This window comes from Dromiciops gliroides, chromosome 4 (genome assembly GCF_019393635.1).
Source record: "Dromiciops gliroides isolate mDroGli1 chromosome 4, mDroGli1.pri, whole genome shotgun sequence".
Classification (NCBI taxonomy): Eukaryota; Metazoa; Chordata; class Mammalia; order Microbiotheria; family Microbiotheriidae; genus Dromiciops; species Dromiciops gliroides.
Window position 1 is genome coordinate 22,429,644 of NC_057864.1, and position 21,911 is coordinate 22,451,554.

General features: G+C 46.1%; 1 protein-coding gene across 1 annotated transcript in view; it reads left to right on the plus strand.

The window, feature by feature from the left end:
- Positions 1 to 6,251: 6,251 nt before the first annotated feature.
- Positions 6,252 to 21,911, plus strand: part of PLPP3 (phospholipid phosphatase 3) — a 77,917-nt gene continuing 62,257 nt past the window's right edge. The window contains exon 1 of the mRNA XM_043999614.1: positions 6,252 to 6,959. Coding sequence (XP_043855549.1) covers positions 6,821 to 6,959 — 139 coding nt within the window. The 5' untranslated portion in view covers positions 6,252 to 6,820. The remainder of the gene's footprint in view (positions 6,960 to 21,911) is intronic.

A 21,911-nucleotide genomic window follows, 5' to 3' on the forward strand; every position in this document is an offset into this window, starting at 1 on the left:
GCTGGGGAGGGAGAAAAAGAGCCCTTTGCCCTTCCTCACATGAAGTCCCAAAACAGAAAGTTTCTTGACACAGGCTCTGGAAAGAAGAGAAAGCAGGAGTTGGTGCTTTCTTTAAAATGTCTGGGGTGGGGGTGGGGGAGCAGCTAGGTGACACGCTGGATAAAGCACCAGGCCTGGATTCAGGAGGACCTGAGTTCAAATCTGGACTTAGACACTTGACACTTACTAGCTGTGTGACCCTGGGCAAGTCACTTAACCCTCATTACCCCACTAACGATGATGACAACGACGTTGATGATTACGATGACACAATGACAATGATAATGATAATAAATGAAGTGGGTGCCTTTTCGGAGTTGCATGGGCTTTTCTTTGAGCATTCACCTTTGAGAGCCTGGATTCCCCAGAGTGAGTCTAAGGTTCCAACGAGACAGGAATGAGGATGATGGACTGACCCAGTGGGCAGGCAGCAGGATGTGGAGATGCCCAGTGAGCCAGTAAGCCAGTAAGCTTATCAGTACAGATTCAAACACAGATCTCGACTCCTGGCCCAGGCCTTCTTCTCTGCCGGTGCCTCCATCTTTCCCACGCTCACTAAAAGTGAAGTTGACACTATACTGATGGCTTGTTGGAATTATTTTTAATGGGCATCTCCAGTGTTCCTTGTCCTAGAAAAGTTATCCAAATGTAACACTTATTTGTATGAAGTTGCATGTGTCTATTTAATGCTGTGAGCAGCTTTGTTATGAAAATGTAAAAGTTTATAGCCTACAGAGTCTTGTAAAGGGAAATAGAAAACTCTAAATTAAACACCCATCAACTTCCCTTTTATTTGTTGCTGCAATAACAGATTTTCCTCCCTTTTTAATGGGGAGTTGAATAGAGCCCATGGAGCCTGAACACTGGGTAATGGGAGGCTGAAGTCAACCGTCTCTACACAATGACCCTTTAAAGGGTTCAGCAAGGGATTTGGGGAGTTACAGAAAAAGCATTTACCTGGCTAAGGCTATATTTTAATTTTTAATGGCTAGTTTAAAATTTAAAGTTCCAGATTATATACATTTTTCCTTACTTATGTCTCTCAATGACCCCAGAAAGTAGGAGCTGTGTGAATTATTAGCCCCACCTTATAGATAAGAAAACAGAGGCCCAGAGAAATGAAGTGACTAGCCATAGATAGATGATATCAGAGCTGGAATGAGAACCTAGGTTTTGTGGATTCAAAATCAATCTCTCTATCCATTATGCAACACTGCCTCCATGGTCAGAGTTGTAGCTACAAACTCCACCAAATATATTCTAGGTAGACAGCAAGAAATATATCCCCAAACCAAATTTTCATATGACAATTCATTTAGGTGTTGGAGACAGACCCCAGAACACAAGACCTCATGGCCAGAGATCCTGAGACTACTTCAGGTCATCACTAGTGCTGCTGTAAGGGGAGGGAGGATGATCCAGAAGGGGTTCACCTGATTTAAAACTATCAGGGATCAAAACATCTGACAACTCCCTATTCTAACCAATAAGTTTTAGCAACTAGGTACTAAGCTCAATTATCCTGCTAGAGGATCTGATCACTAGAGTATACTCATCTGCTAGAGTATAAATTATTATGCCACCCCCCAAAGTTAAGTGACCTAAGACACAGCTCCAGTTTCCTACCCTAGTTGCAGCTCAGTTTCTGGTATTTCTACTCTCGAAACCTTCTTGAGTAGAAGGTTAGGACAAATTTTTATTATATTGAATTATGTAGACTATGTTATCATTAGAAAGCAATTTTGTTATTATAGATTTGCTTGCCACCTGAAAAACACCAGGCTACCATGTCTTAAACACACACGCACACACACACACACACACACACACTTTACTTAATTGATTTGCACTCAGTGAACACGTATCTCTTTTTCTCTCCCCTTGGCATGCACACTCATGAGCACCTACACTCACACAGACATGGTGCCAAATGGCCCATTTGGTCTGAGAACAGATCAACTTCTGTTAACAGCTGCTTATGAACTATGGGGAATTCCTGTGAAATGTGGCCAAAGAGGAGGGCGGCATGCCTACTGTTTGAATTTCAAATCATGGAATGTCAGAGATGGAAGAGACCTCAGAGAAAAATCTAATTTTATAGAAAGAGAAACTGAGGTCCACAGAAGTTTGAAAGGCTTTGGTGTTTCTGTTCTCATTACTATTACCTGATCAATGACAGACTTCATTAGCAAACTTTCAGTACTACATAAATGCAAATCGTTATTATTATTAGGAGCATTATCCTGGACACGTGATTTAATTGTTTTTGTTGTTATTGTTGTTTTTGCAGGGCAATGAGGGTCTAAGTGACTTGCCCAGGGTCACACAGCTAGTAAGTGTCAAGTGTCTGAGGTCAGATTTGAACTCAGGTCCTCCTGAATCCAGGGCCAGTGCTCTATCCACTGTACCACCTAGCTGTCCCAGGACATGTTATTTAGGGGACACAGAAAAGGGTAGTGGAAAGAGCGCTAACTCTGAGAGGACCTGGGTTCTGACTCTTATGCTTTGTGACCTTGGTCAAGTCACTTCTACTTCTCGGTCTGGGTTTCCTCAACTGTAAAATGAAAGGGTTAGACTGTATGTCTATCCTCAGAGGTCCCTTCCAGATATGGGTCTATGATTCTTCATCATGGTCCCTGACTACAAGGAGCTTACATTCCTGTTTGTGACATGAGAAATATGCACTGAAAAATGTAATAACCCAAGCAAGCAGCTGATGACTAAGGCCCAGTGAAAGGCAGACAGTCAGTGTTCCTTTTAGTCATTTCAGTCATATTCGACTCCTTGTGACCCCATTTGGGGTTTTCTTGGCAGAGACACTGGAGTGATTGGCCATTTCCTTCTCCAGCTCATTTTACAGATGAGGAAACTGAGGCGAACAGGGTGAAGTGACTTGCCCAGGGTCACACAGTGTCTGAGGCCTAATTTGAAATCAGGAATATCAGTCTTCCTGACTCCAGGCCCAGAACTCTATCCATCGCACGGCCTAGCTGCCCCATTCTCCCATTAGTGATGGCAAACAGAGGAAAATGGTCATTGTGATTATTGACAGGGTCTGCTGCTGCAGAAGGGATTGTTCTGAGCCTGGCTATAGGAGACCTTTGCTTCAAAATAGCATCTGAGCTCTGAGCCATTGAGGTCCTGTGTCCTTGCCAAGGCAGCTTCTTATACTTCTGCTAATACTGAGAGGCAGCATGATGTCGGAAAATGAATCTTGGGCTAGGAACCAGGTGAGACCTGGGTTCAAATTCCTCCTAATAGGATCTAGAGTTTGGGAGGATGAGATAGTGGGAAAGGTGCACCAGATTTGACCTCCAAGGACCTAGATTCAAATGCTGTCTATGCCATTTAATGCTGAGGGACCTCAGACAACTCAACTCATTTCCTTCGGCCTGTTTCTTTGTTCGTAAAAATAAGGAAGTCGAAGGACATGACTCCAAGGTCCCTTTTATCTTTATATTTGTGATGTTCTGATCTCGTCCTGAGTTTCATGAATGCTGAAACTCTAAGACACCATACACAGCATAGTCAAAGCCTGCTATTAATTTAATTCAACAACCACTTAGCAAAACACTTACTATGTCCCGGGCATTGAGGAGAGGAGACAAACATGACATTCTCCTTTTCCTCATCGCCTCTTTTGTCAGAGAACATGGATTCAAACCCTGCCTGTGTGACCTTGGGCCAATCCAATAAGGGTTTGGCCCTCACCTCTGAGGTCCCTTCCAGATTTAATTCTGTGAGTCTATGATGAATAATAACAACAAAAAATAACTAGTATTTATATACAAATATCTCAATTGATCCTCACAACAACCTTGGCCCAATCCATCTTTTTTCTTTTTTTTGGTGGGGCAATGAAGGTTAAGTGACTTGCCCAGGGTCACACAGCTAGTAAGTGTCAAGTGTCTGAGGCCACATTTGAACTCAGGTCCTCCTGAATCCAGGGCCGGTGCTTTATCCACTGTGCCACATAGCTGCCCCTTCTCACAACAACCTTGGGAGGCAGGTGCTATTATAATCTATATTTCACAGTTGAGGAAACTGAGGCAAACAGGCATTAAGTGACTTAATCTAAGAATTAATTAATAACCCAATTAATTAATTCATTCATTGACTGAGTGAGGGAGAGACATTAAGAGTCAAAGAGCTAATAGCGTCTGAGTCTGGATTTAAATATTCTTCCTTACTTTAGGTCTATTACTCTAGAAACTGGACCATGTAGCTGTCTAGGTTATAGATTAAAGTACAGTTTGAGGAAAACTAGTAGGGGAGAAAAAGCAGTAACAATTGGCTGAAATAAAGAGATGGAATCAAGGAAGGCTTTGTGACATATTAGTAGAACCTTAAAATAATTCAAGAGAATTACTGAGGTGAGAAGAGAGTTTATTTCAAGCAGGGAAGACTACTGGGACAAATGAAGAAAGGCAGGAGGTAGAGTGATGCTGGAGGAATGTCTACAAAACCAGTGTGAGAGGTTTTAAAAGGGGATACAATGAGGGGCAGCTACATGGCACAGTGGATAGAGCACTGGCCCTGGATTAAGGAGGACCTGAGTTCAAATCTGACCTTAGACACTTGGCACTTGCTGTGTGACCGTGGGCAAGTCTCTTAACCCCAATTGCCTCGCCAAAAACAAACAAAGGGGGATACAATGAAATGAGTCTGGAAAGGGGGCAGAGAGTTAAACTGTGAAGGGCATTGAATGCCAAGCTCAGGACTTGGCATCCAGCCGGATGAGAGAGAAGTCAATGGTAGAAGCATTAGGAGGTTCCTAGTGAGAGGCATGAGAACATAAGCCCATTTCTAGCAGGGATCTGTTCATTCTGTGTACTTGTAACAGAAGTGTCTGAAATATTGAGGACATTTAATAAATATGGACTGGCTGTTTGCTTGAGAGTTAGCTTCTGTGTCAGGAAGACCTGAGTTCAAGTCCAGATTCTCACCCAAATTGGCTGGGCCCCTAACAGCCTCTTTGTACCCCCAAGTAACTGGAAAGCTGCCCAGCAGGTGCCCAGCCCCATTGGTGGAGGGAGTTCCCCCCCACCTTAACCCAAAGAAATTACAGGTCTGAGTCCCAAAATTCAAAGACGTCCAAGGACTTGTTACCAGGCCAATTCTGACCTGCCTCCCAATTGCATCGTATTTACGTAGGCTATTTTCCCTTTACTTCTCTGTCTACATGTCGTTTCCCTGTAGAATGTAAACTCTTTGGGGCAAAGACAGTTTTGTTTTTAACTCTATATCCTGACATAACGCCTCGCACCTCGTGGGGCCCCATGGATGCCTGTCGATTGACAAACCCAAGCCAGTCTACAGATTTCTGGAATTAACCCTCGGCTAGATCCTCACCGGTTCCTTTCAGCTAGAAATTCTACTAAACAATGAGCCGGCAATAGTTGCCATCCCAGCAGCGCAGCCACATTGTATCCAGAGGCCCTCCAAAGTCCCGCCTCCTCCACGCAGCTTTCCCTGACTTTCTCTCCTGCCTTTGAACTCCTCCAAACCTCGTACACTTGATGGTTGGATTCTAATTTGCGCCGTGACGCGAGGGGAAATAGCACCGCCTCCGCCTCCGCCACGGGCGCCCCCTTTCCCCGCTACCGGCTGAAGTACGGATTGCTCTTCGGCCCCCCCCCCCCTCCCACGGTGGAAACAAAATAATGCTGATGGAAGATGGTCCCCCGGCTCCGTGCCTCCCGCTCTGGGCTGGAGAGGCAAATCTGACCCGCAGCCGGGGAGTTCGGCCGCCTTCAGTCCAGCGAGCGTCTGGGGGGTTCACCGGGCATCCCAGACCTCCCTAAGCCAAAGACCCAGCAGGCCGGGGGAGCCCCAAGTGGGACACCCCTGATTTCATGCCCACCCCACCCCCGCCAGAGTTCTGTTTGGGTCTTTTCCCGGCCCCGCCCCCCCGGCCTTCATCTCCGGTAGCTTTCGCCATTCTGAACGCTAGGGGCTCCCGGATCCCAACTAGAGAAAACTTTTCCCTTTCGAAGCCTCTTATTTATTTATTTATTTTTTTAAGGAAAGGGGGTGGGGGGAAATGTGGCCTTAATTATCCTACGTCTTAGGCAGCTTAAGGAAGGGGCTGTGCTTTCGAAATCCCATCCGAGCCAAGTGAGGAGGTCTCTCTTTGAAAAAAAAGAGAGAGCGAGAGAGCGAGGGGAGGGGAGAGAGGGAGAGAAGGGGGTGGGGGGGCCGGAGAAGGCTATGGTGAAATAAAAGTGCCGAAGGGCGCCGAGGCGATCGCAGTGCAGCCGAGGCAGCCTCAGCCGCGGGCGCAGCCCCTCTGGGAGAGACCGAGCCTCGGCCCTCGACCTCGGCGATCACTTCGCTCGCTCCGGGCTTCCATTCATTAAGGATCCAGCTGCCGGGAACGCGGTCCACGCGCGCACACACGCACACAAACACACCGAGCACTCGCACGCACACGCACAGCTCCAGCTCCGGGACTAGTCGTAGTTTTGAGAGAGAAAAGTTTGTTAGTTACCGGGGTTGGTGTACCCCCCCCTTTTTTTTCTTGCCCCCTTCCCTCCCCCGCAGTCTAGTCCGGGCTGGGGAGAACGAAAGGAGACAGCGAGGAGGAGCGAAGCGCAGCCCCCAGCTCGCTGCCCGCCCCACTGCCCCTCGTCCTCGGCGGGCCCGGGAGGAACCTCCTCGCCTCTCGGCGGCGGCGGCTGCGGGGAGCCGAGCCCCGGACTCGGGTGCCTGCCTCCCGGCGCACGGGCGCTGATCGGCGGCGGACGCTGGCCTCGGAGCCGCGGACCGTGCCCCGGACACCATGCAGAACTACAAGTACGACAAGGCGATCCCGGCCGAGAGCAAGAACGGGGGCAGCCCGGCCCTGAACAACAACCCCAGGAAGGGCGGCCGCAAGCGGGTGCTGCTCATCTGCCTCGACCTCTTCTGCCTCTTCATGGGTGAGCGAGCTGCCGAGCCGGGCCCTCGGCCCCTACCCCCGCCCACAGACCCCAGCTCCCTTCTCTGCCCCGCCAACTCTGCGCGCCCCGGCTCCTGAGCTCCTTCCTGCGCCGGCCCTCCCTAAGGGGGCTCCGGGCTGCCTCAGGCAGGGCTCCCCTGCTCCCCATCACTTGACGGGCAGGGCTGGGGGCGTCCGGTGCCGTAGCTGCCCCACGCTGCAAGGTAGGGGCTCGGGGCTCGACCCCAGCAGCTGGACCCGAGGCTGGAGCTCAGTACAGTCTTTGGGCAGGAGCTTTGCAAGTGTCAGCTCCCTGCCCGGGGACATTCACTAGGGGAGAGTGTGAGGAGGAAGGATCAGGCTGCTGCCCCCCATGATCTGGAGCAGGGGCAGGGGCAGGGGCAGGGGACGGGGCGGGGGGAGGATGCGGGACCTGCAAAATGGATGACCCCGCGTCTCTCCGGGCCGGGGGTAAACATAGCAGCAGTCTCCTCTCCTACACACCCCTGGCCTGGCCCTGCTCGCTTGAGAGAGCCAAGCACACTTTCTGCTCTCCATCCCGAGTGTGTGCCAGGCGCACCAACCCACCTGGAGCTCAGTTTACCACTGGGGACGCTGGACTCCTGTCATATGGGGCGGGGGGGGGGGCTGTTTGTAACCCTTATCTGAGGCGAGCCGTAGCTGAGGAACAGCCCCTCGACGTGCAGTTTTTTGGAAACAGAAGGGGTTGGGTAGGGGGAGACTAGGACGAGGGGGGGGGGAGGGCCTGAGCAGATTGCATTGCGGGTGGGGTGCGGTCCTCACTTTTTAGTTGCTGCCAGGAGCCTCTGTAGGAAGTTTGGAAAAGTTGGGAGGGGGCAGGGAAGAGCGCAAGTTTCTGTAGCTTCGGAGAGCCACAGAGAGTAACATCTGTCTTCCCAATTGAGTATCTTTAAAAGGCCCGCGGGACTCTGGGACCCTGGCCTCCTCGGAAAGGGATTTGTCCTTGCAGTGTATAGGAATTGAAATGATGAGTGAGCTCGGAGATTGGATGGGGCTCCCTCAGCGTCTCCTGTGCTTTGGCTTCCCCCGCTACCCTCAGCCCTCCCAGCAGGGCACCTAGAGATGCCAACGGATCCAGCGCCGGGGCTGCTCTTTACCTGGGGCTACCACTTAAGCTGCCCAGAGCTCGCGAAGCGTGGATTGCTGTGGTTTGGGGTGGGGGGAAAGGGGGCGGAGGGTGAGGGGTGGTGGTGGTAGGCAGGAGTTGTAAAAGGAGCCTGGCCCCTTTAAGACCCTACCGCTCTAGGTGAAATAATGCAAATGAGGCAAGAGAGGTCACTGGAGGTCAGCAAACATCTCTCAGTCCCCTTGCACTAAATAGCGATTAGGAGTTAAACTGCAGTGTAAAGGAATTGCCTCGGTGGGCCAAGTCTTGGGCCCCTCTTATTATCTTGCACTGCGCCCGGATTAGCAATTAAATTAAAACCTTAACTTCGAGAAAGAAAAAAAAAAGTCTGCCTGGAGCTGTGGACTGCAGCCTGGGAAACTAGGTCCCTTGCACTCCGGCTATTTACTCCCAACCTGCTGGGGCAGGCATCCTGGGTCCTAGGGTTTATCCCTGGGTTTGGGGGGCGACAGTGAGGAACTTCGGAGCCTCCCTTTCCCGGCCAACGAATCCTTGCTCGGAGTGAGCAAAAGTACTTTGCAAGCTCTCTGGGAAGAGGGGAGTCGAGATTGGAACTTTGTTGCCGTTTGGTCCCTCGGGACAACTTGGTGATTTGGGAAAGCCACAGTTTGACAGGTTTCTGTGTCAGTTTCATTGTTTTTCCTCTGTCCGTGGTCTTTGATTTCTGAAGCATTTTCTAGGGACCCTGGAGTTTTTTTAGAGGGAAAACCCCACCTTTTTGATATTCCTGAGAAAGCATAGGTTTGAAAAGAAACCATTGTTGCAAAGCAGAAACATAAATAGTAGGATGTGTTTTAGTATTTTTATTGACTGTTTTAGTTACCTTAACTTTTAGATATAGGTCCTTCTCCACAATAAGCCATCTCTTGTAGCAACAACAAACAAATGAATAAAAAGGAAGAGAATGGTGAAAAAGGAAATAGTAAGAAAAATTCTTGTGGTTTTGGGTCCTCATCTGTAAAATGAAGGGTATTGGACAAGATGGTCTCTGAGCTCTCTTTCAGTTCTGCATCTATCATTCTATGAATTATCTAGATGCTCAATACTATGTTAGGCACTAGGAATACAAGGCAAAAATGACAGTCCCTGCCCTCAAGTAGATTTCACACTATCATAGAAAGACACCTCTAAATTGATATGAAATGTATACAAAGTATAATTCTGGGTGGTGGGAATGGGGTGGTGGCACTAGCTATTGAAAGGTTTCTAGTAGGAGATGACAGAATATGGTGACAGCCTTTGTGAGCCTCAGTTTCATCATCTGTAAAATGAAGGGGTTGTTGGCCCAGCTGATCTACTTCAAGGTCTGGTGCAAGTCTCTGACTTTCTGGGCTCCAGCGCCCGAAGTTCCCTCCCAACTTCAACATATTCTGCTGCATGGTCTACCATTCCACATTCTGGGATAACTCTTGTGATCTCCTCTTATTACATCCCCAAATCACCCTCCCCACACCTGGCTTTGTTTATTTTTGACTTTCTGGTTTCCTCCCCCACCCTGTTGTATTCTGTAAGGGATCTATCTGCTTTTGTTAACGGGAGAAAGAAGGCACATCTACCTTTTTGGAGCCCAGTCACCAGGGCTGGGATTTCTGTTAAAACTGGGACAGTCAGAGTGGCTTTCTCCTACCCTGAAACTCCTTGTCCCAGGTACTCAGAAGCATACATGTCCAACAAATGACAGGATTACTGTCTACCCCGACAGCTTTGCCATGAAATTTCCCCTTCAAAAGGCCTTTGGTGTGATGGGTAAACATTCAATTGAAAAATTCATGCAGGAAAGCTCTTACTTGATTTCCAAGAGAAAAATTAATAACACAAGAGCATGTGATTTTAATATTCCACACGCCACAGTCTTTTGTGGCATAGGGAGGGGGGGCGGGGAGAGAATGTTTCTCTGCATTTTGCTTAAGCCTGTCAGTTTGATTTAATTTTTTTGTAGCCTATTGATCATATGGTCTGGATTACAGGGCACTAATATATTAAGAAGAGAGACATAGTTTTCTATTTATTTTCCCACAGGAATATATGCTAGTCCAGGAAGCCGCATCTCCCTCCCTGTATCTGGAAAAAGGAAAAATGCTGGTGTGCTATATAAAAGTTATAGAAATGGAAACCATGCAGCTAGTTTTACTTTTTCATCTACCTTTTGGAATGTTAAAATTCTTGGTTAAATTAAAAAAACAAGAGGAAAATAAAGCTCCCTCTAGCTTGGAATTAGGCGACATGTGTATTTCTGGGTAGGGTAAAGTTAATCATTGCCCACAAAAGGGCTATAGCTTTGCCTAATAAATGCTTTCAAATTAGTTTGGGAGTGTAGCCTTCACAGGGAGGTTTTGGCTTTCCATCAGTCAACCAACTGGTAATGGGAGTCAGTAATATTTAAGAGCCCAGATCGAGAGCTGGAAGGGACCTTAGGGATCATCTGGTCCAAACCCTTCCCCTTCTTTTTTACACATGAGGAAACTGAGGACCAGGGAAATAAGTGACTCGCCCAAGGCCACACAGGGAGAAAATAGTTGGACAGGATTCAAATCCAAGTTCCCTGACCCCATATCCCTCTCCTTAACTGGGGACCCCTGCTGCATTTTTTTTTTTTTTTGCATAATGCTGTGTGGTTTGATCAGTCCCTTTTCAGGACACTATCTCCTTTAATTTTCACTACAGCCCTGTTGATATAATAGTGCCAGGGGTATTTTTATCTCCATTTTTCAGATGAGAAAGCTGAGCCTCTGAAATGTCTTGCCCAGAGCCACGCTACTGTGGCAATGGAAGGAAGTATGTTTGTCCTATAGAACATGAGGTGAAAAGTACCAGGTAAAATAGAGTAAAAGTTCACCAATTATGCATAAGATTGTGGGTTGAGAGCTCAAAAAAAATCTCAGAAGCCTCTATTATTAATTTCTGTGTGCTTCAGTTTCCTCAACTGTCAAATGAAGATAATAAATAGCAGCTACCTCCCAGGGTTTTTGTGAGGATCATTTGAGATAATATGAAGACAGTAGGTGCTTAATAAATACTGGTTTCCTTTTCCTCCACAATTTTACAGGTTGGGAAACTGAGGCTCAGAGAGATTGTAACTTACCTAGGGGGGCACACTGTGGAGCCAGAATTCCCATTGAGGTCTGACTTCCAGGTATTACTTTAAGTACAATCTCATCTCTCTCTTTTTTTTCCCCCAGAAAAGATTCTTTGGTTCACTGGGGCTGTTTTTGGTCTCTCACAGGCCTGATGCCCCATTGGGTTTGATGCTCTACCACGCAGTTGCTAAGGATGGGGAAAATTTAAGGAAGCAGGTGTTGATTCAGAAAATGATGGCCTTCTGTTTCCTGTCAGCCAGAACCATATTAAACAAGGTTGTCTATTATGCTGATGTGTAGGCACTGAAGGACAAGGTCAGCTAGGTAAAGGTATTGAATTCCGACTGATTGGGAAAAATGGATTGACCCCAGTGATCTGGCAGTTGCTAGAAAACCTCTGAAATTCCCTTGACTTGGTTGCAAAGAAGGGTAGAATCAGTTGCCCAGGATCATTTTTCTCTTTTAATTAGTGTACAGATGTACAATTTTAGAATTTGGTGCTGCATATTGGATGCATAAGAGCAATCGGAGGATTCATTTTTAAAAAAAATACGACTTTAATTCAGTTCAAATTTAAATTTCCAAATGAGCTGAGAAGCAGTGTGGGAAACAGGACTGAGCTTTCACTCCTGTTCATGGGCTTAGAAGCCACCTCATTGCCCAAATGCTAGAATATGTATTCAGTCATACATTGAAGTCACCTAGTCCAACTCCCTCGTTTTACAGAGTAGGGAAAAGGAGACGCAGAATGAGGAAGAGCAAGTTGCTTACACCTTGGCAAAGCTGCGAGTAGAAGCCAAGTGTCCCAAGTGGTTTAGCTCCATCTTCTTGCCTCAGCCCTTATGGTAAGTCTTGCCAATTCCTTCACCATTGGTTGCTGTCTTTTCTATTTCACTAGAATCTACTGGTTCTGACTGGGCCTTGAATTAACTATGTAATCCTGGCCAGGTGACTTAGCTTCTCTGGGCTCCTCCAGCTTTTCCTGCCTTTGAATTACATGATAACCAAGGTTGCTTCCAACACCAGCCTTCTGTGGGACTTATGACTTTCATGAGCTGGTCTTTGTACATTCCTTAATTCAATATGCGAGGAATATTTTTTTTTAATTTTTTTTTTTTATAGTGAGGCAATTGGGGTTAAGTGACTTGCCCAGGGTCACACAGCTAGTTAAGTGTTAAGTGTCTGAGGCCGGATTTGAACTCAGGTACTCCTGACTCCAGGGCCGGTGCTCTATCCGAGGAATATTTTTTTTAAAGAAAGAACAAAGCAAGAAAAGAGATTGATCTTTCACCATAGTTCGATTTGTGCAAGCAGAGGAAGAAATTTGTACTTGAGCAGTTCCTGAGTCATCCCCGGTATTTAATCTAGCGTGGAGGCTTTTCTCTGTGAGCTGAACAGAAGTAGAGTATTAATTTTGCTGCTGAATTGATGAGAAGGTAGGGAGGCGAATTTGGGGTCTTCCTTATGTGGAGGTGGACTATCTAAGCCCTTGAGGGCAGGGACTATTTATTTTTGTTTTATATCTCTAGTGTGTGCTTGTTAGATGTTTGTTGATTGCTCAATGGATAGAAATCATTAGGAAAAAACATGGAAGAAGGGATAGTGAATGCTTCCTGGGAACATTTTGAAGCTGATCAAAGTATAATTTCTGAGTTGAAAGGGAACCCAGTGGTGAACTAATCCAGTACGCTCTTGAAGCAAGAATCTGCTCTGAAATAACCCCAACCAGTGTTCATCTGCTATTCATTTGAATACCCCTCTTGATGGAGAACTCACTATCTAGTTGATCATCTAGTGAATTTGAATTTTACTCAAAGGAATCATTTGAATACCCCCTATGACAGAGAACTCTCTATCTCTCTAGTCATCCAGTATTCACTTGCACAACTCATTGCCTCTCCTAAATAACTCATTCCATTATTGGAAAAATTAATCTCTAGGATAGTTTTCCTTCTTGATGTCAGAGCTGAGAGGGGCCTTATAACAGGAGAATGTCAAAGTTGGGAGAGACCTTTGTGACAGATAATAATAAATGTCAGTCTCCTCATTTTATAGGTAGGAAGACTGAGGCTTACAGAGAAAATCTGAGAGTAATGTCACAAAGACAGAACCCAGAATAGCAGTTAGCTCCCCTCAGTTCCAATGTTCTTACTTCTAGGCCTCAATTGTCTCCCTTTATATCAAGCTGGGAGGGGGCATTAGTGATTTCAGTTCAGAGATGTCGTTTCTGGAATGAATTTCTTTCTGGTTTTGTTCTCATGTATAAAAGATGATAGATAACACTATCAAGCCAGATAACTCCAAGTAAAACATTCTAGATATGTGATGTGCATCATTTTGAGGGAAGACACTCAGGATGGTAGAGTGGGTTGAGCAGTTTGCACCTTTTGGTTGGCTCTGGCTCTAATTTGTTTTGTGACTGATAAAAATGCCAGGTTCCGGGACAGCTAGGTGGCACAGTGGATAGAGCACTGGCCCTGGATTCAGGAGGACCTAAGTTCAAATCCGGCCTCAATCACTTGACACTTACTAGCTATGTGATCCTGGGCAAGTCACTTAACCCCAACTGCCTCACTAAAAAAAAAAAAAAAATGCCAGGTTCCATTTTCTAAGTCTCAGTTTCCTCATATCTAAAATGAAGAGGCTGAGCCTGATACTCCCAAATGTCCTTCTCACTTCTGATATTTTAGATTTTTTAAGGCCCCTCCCAGCCCTACCTGTCTCTGTCCTGAGGCTCTTCTTACCTCTGACATTCTCTACAATCCTTCCCAGCTGGGGCATTTTTCTCCAGCCCATGGCCAGTAGGATAATCTGTGTCCTAAAGCTAGCTCTCCATTCTTCTGTTCTGTGTTCTAGGCTGCTCTAGTTCCAACATTCGGTGTTTTAAGGGCCCTTCTAACATCAAAGTTCTATGAAGAGCTTGAAATCCTGTCACTGGAAAAGAGCCTCTGATGGGGCATGTCAGGGTGACTGGCTCTGGGGATGTGGGGTGGTTCAGAGCTCCCCTTCCTTTCTCTTACCAGCAGGTTAGCTGGTAATCCCCTTTCAGTTTCTTAGACAGCTGTGAAACCACAGGTGCCATCCCCCCTTCCGTGCTCAGTGCCCGAAGCTGCTCTTAGTGCCATCTTCCCTAACTTTGTCTTGTGCTCACCATCTTGGGGAAACCACCCTGAGTGGCACCTGCTCTTTGAAGGGGAAGTCCTGAAGCTCCCACCTTCTTTACCTTTTTTCGGCTTTAGTTCTTGTGAGTTTCTGTAGGGAAAACACCCACTCTGAGACCTGGGAGCCAGGAAGACGTGGGTTTGAATCTTGCTTCTGTCACTCCTTTCTCCTGGAAAGAAGCCTGAATGTACACCACAGTCTTCCTTTTACAGAGGAGGAGGGTGGGGAGGTTTAAAGGAAAGGGAGTGAATTGACCAGGCTCCCTCAACCAGCTGTGGGGACCAGGCCTCACTGTTACAAGTACAGGGCTCTTTTGACCCATTTGACCTGTTGGTTCTAGATGATGCGTTCAGATTCTCTCCCCCCTCTGCCACCAGATTCCCCCTTTGGATGCCTCAATGGAAAGAGTTGGGGCAAGGATGCTTGCAGCCCCCTGAAGAGGCTAATCATGGAAGCTTAGATTTCAGCTAGGACTCCACCTTTTGTCCTCCCTCCCCCCATTTCACAGATGAGGAAACTGAGACCCAAGAAGATTGATGTAACCTTCCCAAGGTTCCACAGGTACTCTGTGGAAGATCCTGTATTTGAAGTCCAGTCTTCTGTCTCCAAGTCCAGGACTTTCCCCACCATCCCCTCAAAGGGAACTTATTTAATTTTCATATTTGTTCTCAGTCATAAAACATTAATGCAAGAAGGGGCCTTAGAACATATAATATTAACTCCCTGAGCTTAGAACACAGACTGTCCAAACTGAGAGGATTCCTCAGGCATAGGACGTTAGAACGAGGAGGGATCTTAGAGTATAGAATGCCAAAACTTGGAGGGAGCTTAGAACAGAGATCGTTAGAGCTAGAAGGAACGTTAGAACATTAGAATGTTGGATATCGGTGCCAGAAAGATCCCGGAGAATGTTGAAATAACAATGGATCTTCAGATGCTAGGGTTCTTAACCTGAGATCTGTGAATTTATTTGTGGAATATTTTGATGACTGTATTTCCATAAAATCAGGTTCCTTTTCATCCCATTCCTTTATTTTTGTATTTAAAACATTATCTTGAGAAGGGAGCCAAAGGTTTTATCCAGGCTGCCAAAGGGTGGAGTCCATGACCCAGAAAAGCTTAAGAACTCCAGTGGAACCCAACTCCTTGATTTTACAGATTCAATTCAATTTACCAAACAAATGTTTGTTCATTCACTTTAACAAACAAATGTAAAACACACCATGTATGTGGTGGATTAAGAAACTATCTGACCACTAAGGGGTTATCCAGGGTCACACAGCAAACAAGTGGCTCAACCACTCATGTCCATGGCTTCTGATATGGGGTGATTTCCCTTACACCTGGCCACTTCTCAGTCTGTCTTGATTATGTGTTCATATCTATTGAATTTTGATATTTCCTTTTGACATTCATTTCCAAGGAGATGTCCCCACCCTCTGCCCCCACCCCCTTTAGAGAGGTTAAAAGCAAGTCAAGCAGATGCAGCTTTGGATGGATGCCAACGAGTCTCAACATTGGTAGGGCGGCAGGCCTTGAAGCCTGCCTCAGCTGGGTGACTGACACTGCTTATCTCCAGGCTGTTGCTATCTTGAAAACAGCTGCCTGGGACATATTTGCATCTAGAGATGATGGCCTTGAGTCTGACCCAGTCATTGGTTGCTTGGTACCACTTGTCAAGTAATTGAGTATAGTGGGAAATAGTCACAAGGTAACAACGCTGTCTGGAGTCCCCATCGGTCATTAACTTGCTTGGTAACTTGTTAGCTGCTTCCTCGCTAATGAGGGATTGGCACTAGATGATTTCCAAAGCTCCCTTCCAATTTTGAAACTTTTCAATTTAGTGAAAACTTCATTAGAGATAGGTTGGGTCCCCCTTTACAAGGAGCAGTCATTCACTCCAGCAACAAACACATTTTTATCAAGCTGATCTTTGTTCCAGAATTCCTCCCATGCCCACACAAAGATTGAAATGATGATTCCTACTTTCTAGGAGCTTCTATTCTAATGAGGAATCTTACAGAACCAGAAAAAAAAAAAAAGAAAACAAACAGCAGTTGGTTAAGTAGAAATGAGGAAAATCTTAGAGTCCATAGAGTGGAGAAGACAGCTGGGCTTGGATGGACCTTCCCCTTATTCATGGGCCCTGGGGCGCCAAATCCTCGGATGGCCATTGTTTGTCTCAAGAAGATCATGAGATCCGAGCATAATAGGCTAGAGTTGGGAGGGACCTCAGGGACCACATTACCCAAAGCTCTCATCTTACAGATAAGGTAACTGTCCCAAGGAGGTCAAGGGATTTTCCAACAGAGGTGACACTGAATCATAGGATTCAGAGCTGGAATGGCCCTTAGAAATCAGCTGGATCTACTCCCTTATTTCACAGTTGAAGAAACTGAGGCCCAGAGAGGGAAACGGACTTTCTCAGTCACACCGGGAACAAGGAGCAGAGATGGAATTCAGATAGATGTAGCTTCTTACACAAAAGGATGGCAGAATGCCCAATATGATTTTAAGTGAGAGCCTTCATTCATATGCTTGTAGTAACTGTCGATTATCTTTTCCTTCTTTATTCATTCTGTCACTTGATACACTCCTTCCCACATTTGTCTGAAGTCCGTCTTTTCTTGCCATGCAGTAATACTCCTGTATGTTCGTATAACAAAGCACTGATCCCACCCCTCGGGCAGTGGGCATGTTTTGTTTCCAACATTTTGCTGTTACAGATATTCTTGCTCAGGATACTTTTTCATAATTACATCATCTCTGATGGTCAATGACCTGCTTTGGGTATAAACCCAATAGTAAAATTCCCGGGTCAAAGGGTACAAATAATTTTGTAACTTTGCTTGCATAATTCTGGATTGTTTTCCAAAATGGTTGGGCCCATCCTGTCCTCCACCAGCAGTGAGTTAGTGACCTTAGGCTACATTAATCATCAAAAAGTATCCAGTCCTGTTGAACTCTGCCTTGGTTAGACCACGTCTGGAGAGCTGTGCTCAATCGCAGGACCACGTTTTAGGAGGCATGTTGAGCAACCAGGACCCGGCAGCCAGGAAAGAATCTAAGATTGCGTGAAGGGACTAAGGATGCCTTAGTCTGAAGGAGGTTAGAGTTAGCGGGGACAAGAGGATTGTCTTCAGTTATGTGAGGGGCGTCTTGGGGAAAATGGATTCACCTTACTCTGATTGGCCCCAAAGTACAGACCTGGACATGCTGGGTGGAAGTGGCTGAGGGGAAGAGTTAGCCTTGATGTCAGGCAGAACTTCTTAACCACAAGGACCATTCAAAAGTGAAATGGGCTGCCTTAGCCAAGAAAGAGTTCCCTGCAGTTGGAGCTCTTTGAACAGAAGCTGAACAATCCTTTCTTAGGGATGCTATGCATGAGATTGGCTGATCCGTAGTTGGGTTGCCCCCTGGAGTTTCGGAGTCTATTCTTATGTAACAAAAACCCTCCAGTCTTCCCTGGGGTCAGAGAGAAATCACAAGATAAGGATGATAATAATGATGGTGATGGAATGATGGTTACCGCTGGGGATGATAATGATAGCTTCCATCTATGGAGTGCTTTAGAGGCATTAGCTAATTTGATCCTCCCCGAAACTGTGTGAGATAGGGAGTGATAAGTTGTATTATTCTCATTTTATGAGTGGGGAACCTGAGGCTGAGGTGATGTTAATTAAACAACATGCCCAAGGCCACAAAACTTGGAAATGACAGAGCTGGTGTGAAAGAAACCCACTTGTTTGGATACCGGGTCCTTAAGAGTTGGAATAGGAGGCCTTAGACATCAGAGGCTCCTAGCAGCATCAGAGATTTAGAGGTGGACAGGACTTTTATTTTAGAAGCCATGGAATCCTACTCTCATTTTACATATGAAGTAACCTAAGCTCCTTTGTGTCTGAGGGAGGATTTGAATCCAGGTCTTCCTGATTCCCAAGTATAGCATACACTGCACCATTTTGTTGTCTCTTGACTGACTCCCCTATCTAGTCCAATCCTCTTTTTTTTTTCTTTCAAAAAACATTTATTTTATTTTTTCAAGTTACATGTAAGGGTAGTTTTCAACATTTATTTTCATAAGATTTAGAGTTCCAAATTTTTCTACCTCCCTCCCTTTCTTCCCCCTCCACAAGACCACAACTAGGTTATATATGTACAATCCACAAGTACTCTGGTTGGGGTGGGGGGGGGGGTGGATAGTAAGCTTTGTCATTAGTCCCTTGGGATTGTCTTGGATCATTGCATTGCTGAGAGTAGTTAAGTCATTCACAATTGCTCATTGAACAATACTGCTGTCACTATGTACAATGTCGTCCCAGTTCTGCTCACTTCACTATATAATCAATTCATGAGTCTTTCCAGGTTTTTCTGGGATCATCCTGTTTGTCATTTCCTAAAGCATAAGACCATTCTACCACAATCATATAGCACAGCTTCTTCCATCATTCCTCAATTGATTAACATTCCCTTGATTCTCAATTCTTAGCCACCACAAAGAGTTGCTATAAATATTTTTTGTACAAATTTTCCCCCTTTTCTCTTTTTCATGATTACTATTGTTAACCGTTTCCCTTCCATCCTATTCCCTTCCCCATGATATTTATTCTATTATCCATCTTCTTTCATTCTATCACTCTTCAAAAGGCATTTGCTTCTGTCTGTCCCCTCCCCCAATCTGCCCTTCCTTCTTTTGCCCCTCCCTCTTTATCCCCTTCCCCTCCTGTTTTCCTGCAGGGTTAGAGAGATTACTCCACCCAATTGAGTGTGTACATTATTCTTTCCTTGAGCCAATTCTAATGAGACTGAGGTCTTTGAGCCTTTTCTGATGAGTGTAAAATTCATTTCCAATCCTCTTTTACAGGTGGAGAAACAGGGTCACAAAGCGGGTTGGGGGCGGGGGGGGGGGGGGGGGGGGAGCGGGTAGAACAAAGTCTTTTGTCTAGTGTGGTCACTGACTTCCTTTCTGTAACCTCAGGCCTTTACAGCACTTCCCACGTGGTCACACCAATTTTAAGTTACAGAAGGAGCATCGAAATGCAGCTTGGCCAGCTCCAAAGTCAGTGTTTGCCACTGTTTTTACTATGGCAGGGATGAGTTGTAAATGTGAGCCCTGAAACTTAAGGCAAACGTATTCAACTAAAAGCTTTATACAGAGAAACTTTTGCAAGATAAGCGCAGTGCCTGGCACAGAGGTGTTAAATTAATACTGATTGGCTGGCAGGCCAGCCGGCTGATCCTTCCAGAGGCCAAGGACAGAGGGAGAGACAGAAAGACAGAGATGGGTGGGGGGGGGGAGGGGAGGGAAAGAGAGAGAGAGAAAATGAATGTGTATGTGTGTATTTTGAGGTTTGTTACCAATTAACTAAATTATATCTCTCGAGACTCAGCAAGGAAGTGTGGCTGACTGTAGCATGGGGGTGGAAATCAGTGACATTGGAAGGTACCTGTTTACAGATCCTCAAACAGGGCCCAGCCATGATTGCACAGACCCCAGGGAAGCTCTTCTTTTTGCTAGCCTCCCTGCACAGAACCCAGGAATTAACATGAAGCATCAATCAAGAGAATTTCCAGAGATACCACCAAAGTCTATATTTGCTTCTGTCTTTTAAGTGTAATTACAGTGCTTATGATTCTTGGGCTGCTTAAGGAGCAATTTCCTGTCCCCCTCCTCCCACCTTAATCTATTCATGTAGGCTTGCATTTCAAAAATATCTTTGTTTGCTTGTTTGTTTGTTTGTTTGCAGGGCAATGAGGGTTGAGTGACTTGCCCAAGGTCACACAGCTAGTAAGTGTCAAGTGTCTGAGGCCAAATTTGAACTCAGGTCCTCCTGAATCCAGAGCCAGTGCTTTATCCACTGCACCACCCCAAAATATCTTTTAATTAACACAACTAATAAACGTGGCCAGTAGCCTATGATGTTGTGGAAACAGTGCGGCACCGGGTTTCCAGATACCTGGGTTCTAGACTGAGCTTTGGTTTGCTTTGGTTTCATGTTGTTGTTCAGTCATTTCGGACTTGTTTGACTCTCTGTGACCCCATTTGGGTTTTCTTGGCAGAGATACTGTTGCCATTTCCTTCTCTAGCTCATTGTACAGATGAGGAAACTGAGGCAAACAGGGGGAAGTGACTTCCCCAGGGTCACACAGCTAGGAACTGAGGTTGTATTTTAGCTCAGGAAGAGGAGTCTTCCTGACTTCAGGCCCACTTTGGTTTAATATACTGTATATATGGAAAGTGCTTTGGAAACCTTTGAAGCGTCATGTAACTGCAAGTTGTTGTACTTGTGTTGTTGTTGTGATGATTTTGATTGTATGGGAGGTCTCTCAGTCAAGGAAGGTGAAGGGACTGTTCTCTTCACTCCCTTCATTTTGCCAATTAATAAATGGAGACCCAGGGCACACGGAATAAATAGAAGACCTGGGATTTGAACTAGGCTCCTGGACTCCAAATCTCGGCATATCTGGTGACTCCAGAGACAGTGTTCTTTGTGAAAATCTCTTCTAACACCAAGCCTAAGTGGGCCTCTTTGCAACTCTCCTTTTTCTCCACTGTATCCTCTCCCATCTTCACCTGGTTCCTTAACTCTGGAGCCAAGTTAAAGACGGTCAGTTCCTCTTCCCCATGACAGCCTTCAAGGGTCAAAGGACCATAGGCTTAGAGCTGGAAGGAGCATTAAGACCCTCCAGTCTAACACCCTCATTTTACAGCTGAGGAAGCTGACAGACAGAGTTGAATGACTTACCCAGGGTCACAGGATTGGAAGTCAGCTCCAGTCCTCCATCCCATCTCACAATGATTGGCGGCTTTCATGTGCTACCTAAATTTCTAGACTAAGCCACCCCCTCTGCCTGGAATATGGGGCCTTATCTTCATAATTCTGAATGCTTCTTTTCCCTCAAGGCCACCTTGTCCAGGAAGCCTCTGCTTTCGGAACCGGCCTGTTCCGGCTCAGTGTCTTTGGTACCCGACCTGTGCAGACTGTGGTGGTCACGGTACTGACAGCTTCACAGCCTTGCCTCTCAGGGTAGCCACATGATAAGGCCTAGAAACGTGAGCTATTTTTACACAAGTTGTTGGGGCTCTTAACCTCTGCCTGGTAGTGGTCAGGGTCCCCTCCCTCCCTTGCTTAGGTTAGATCAGAAAACCCCAAGTTTCATGCTTTTGTGGCTGCGGAGGGAGCCCCTTCATTAACTGCAGCCAAGAGCTTCCCTCCCCCATTGGTCTCCACCCGACATGGTAGTGAAGTAAGTAACCACCAGGAGGAAGTGGCTCAGTTACTTCTCACATGTAGTGGCTTTCCCTAAAAACCTGACCAGAATAGCTGGTTCTGGTCAATTTGAGCACACTGGAGGTGGAGTGCTCGCCTTTGTCGGGGGACGAAACTGAGGTCAAAAGAGACCGTGGGGGGGGGGGTGTGCAGCATGACTCGAAGCCACCATTCAAACCCAAGCCCTCAGCCTTCAGATCTAGTGTCTTTCCCGATGCAATAATGCAGACTCACAGGTCGTTGTTACCTGTAATTCTCCATCATCAGAAGGGTGT